Source organism: Chaetura pelagica, unplaced genomic scaffold, assembly GCF_000747805.2.
Source record: "Chaetura pelagica isolate M959 unplaced genomic scaffold, ChaPel_1.0 scaffold90, whole genome shotgun sequence".
Taxonomy (NCBI): domain Eukaryota; kingdom Metazoa; phylum Chordata; class Aves; order Apodiformes; family Apodidae; genus Chaetura; species Chaetura pelagica.
Window position 1 is genome coordinate 7,083,151 of NW_009953496.1, and position 1,638 is coordinate 7,084,788.

Consider the following 1,638-nt stretch of genomic DNA (forward strand, 5'->3'; position numbering starts at 1 on the left):
GGGGGAAGGGGAGGAAAATACTGGCACCCCTTCTCTCCTCCGCCGCCTTGAAGTAGATTTGAGGAGCTGCCTTTCCTCCCACCCCCACCCCCCTTCCCGCTGGTCCTTTGGCATCTTCCAGACCATGTCCACTGGGTCCCTCAGTGATGCGGAAGATCTGCAGGAGGTGGAGATGCTGGAGTGCGATGGCCTGAAAATGGATGCTAACAAAGAGTTTGGGGTGTCCAACGAAAGCAACGAGGAGGGATCCAATGGCGAGAACGGATCCCCTCAGAAGGCGAGAGGGGCCGCGGGCAAGAGGAAAAAAGCTCCCCCCAAGAAGAGCCCTTTAAATGGAGTGAGCCAAGAGGGAAAGCAGGTCCAGAGAAATGCTGCCAACGCCAGGGAGAGGGCGAGGATGAGGGTCCTTAGCAAAGCCTTCTCCAGGCTTAAGACCACCCTGCCATGGGTGCCCCCAGACACCAAGCTTTCCAAACTGGACACCTTGAGGTTGGCCTCCAGCTACATTGCTCACCTGAGGCAGATCCTGGCCAATGACAAGTATGAAAACGGCTACATCCACCCTGTCAACCTGGTAAGTCACGGCCCGCCAGGGCCAGGCACTCGGGGTGCGTGTGCATGGGGAGAGGTGGGAGAGGAGCTGGGATGGGGTATGTGCGGGGAGAGACCTTTGCTGTGCTTCTCACAGAGGTTCTGGTGCCAGTGGGGTGGAAAGAGGTACCATGCAAGAGGACAAGCTCCCAGCTACCCTCCCACCCTGTGCCCAGAGAGCTGAGCCTCCCGGGCCCCATCCGCTGCTCCTGGCAATCCTCTCCAGGGTACAAGCAGAGGTCACGCTGGCCACAGATGAGCAGGGACTGTCCTAGAAATGCCTGAGAAACCTTAACAGGTTGATGGCAACTTTCTACCTGCAAGCGGGTGGGTATAGAAATTTATGTGGAGAAAGGTATGTTTTAGGAAGGACCCAAGCCAAGGACCCAGGATTTATTCTTATCCCCCCTCTCTATTCTTACATTTCCTGCCATAATAATCCTCAAGCCCCAGCTTTTTGAAAACAGAGCTCTTGGGGTTCTGCGCTTCTCCGCTTAGATTTGCTGGATCCAAGATATTTCTCTTATCCATCTAAACTGGCAAAGGATGAATAAATACCAGTGTGGACTTCCCCAGGGGAGGTTTCTGCTCCAGGCACACTCTGCAAAGCCTCACTGGCCTGCATGATGTCCCTCCTGCTGCTCCCACCACCCACAGAAAGTGTTCCCCAACAGCCTGGTGGTCTCCCTGCCATCCCCAGCCACCAGAAACATCCAGTTTTCATGTCTAAAAATATATGCAACTGATGCAAACCGGAGGGGGAGGGGGGGGGAGGCTGTGGCGAGATCCGCCTGGGTTCTTTTTCAACAACATTCAGCTTTTACATGGCCCATACATACAGACTCTGCTAGATAAAAGGATGTAGAAAGGATCTGGGGACGTTTCACTGGGGTCTAGCTCTGCCTTTTAAGCCCTGGACCCGCGGGTAAAAGCACATTACCCGCTGTGACAGCTGATAAGGGCCTGGGAGACTTTTTTTTTTGCTAAACCCAAAATCCTCAGCACAACAACATGGGGGGGGGGAAAAAATAAAGTAAAACAAAACCA

At 54.0% G+C, this 1,638-nt stretch overlaps 1 protein-coding gene across 1 annotated transcript in view; it reads left to right on the top strand.

Annotated features, from left to right (window-relative positions):
* Positions 1–58: 58 nt before the first annotated feature.
* TCF21 (transcription factor 21) overlaps positions 59–1,638 on the top strand; it is a 2,688-nt gene continuing 1,108 nt past the window's right edge. Inside the window, exon 1 of the mRNA XM_009999226.1 lies at positions 59–608. Coding sequence (XP_009997528.1) covers positions 125–608 — 484 coding nt within the window. The 5' untranslated portion in view covers positions 59–124. The remainder of the gene's footprint in view (positions 609–1,638) is intronic.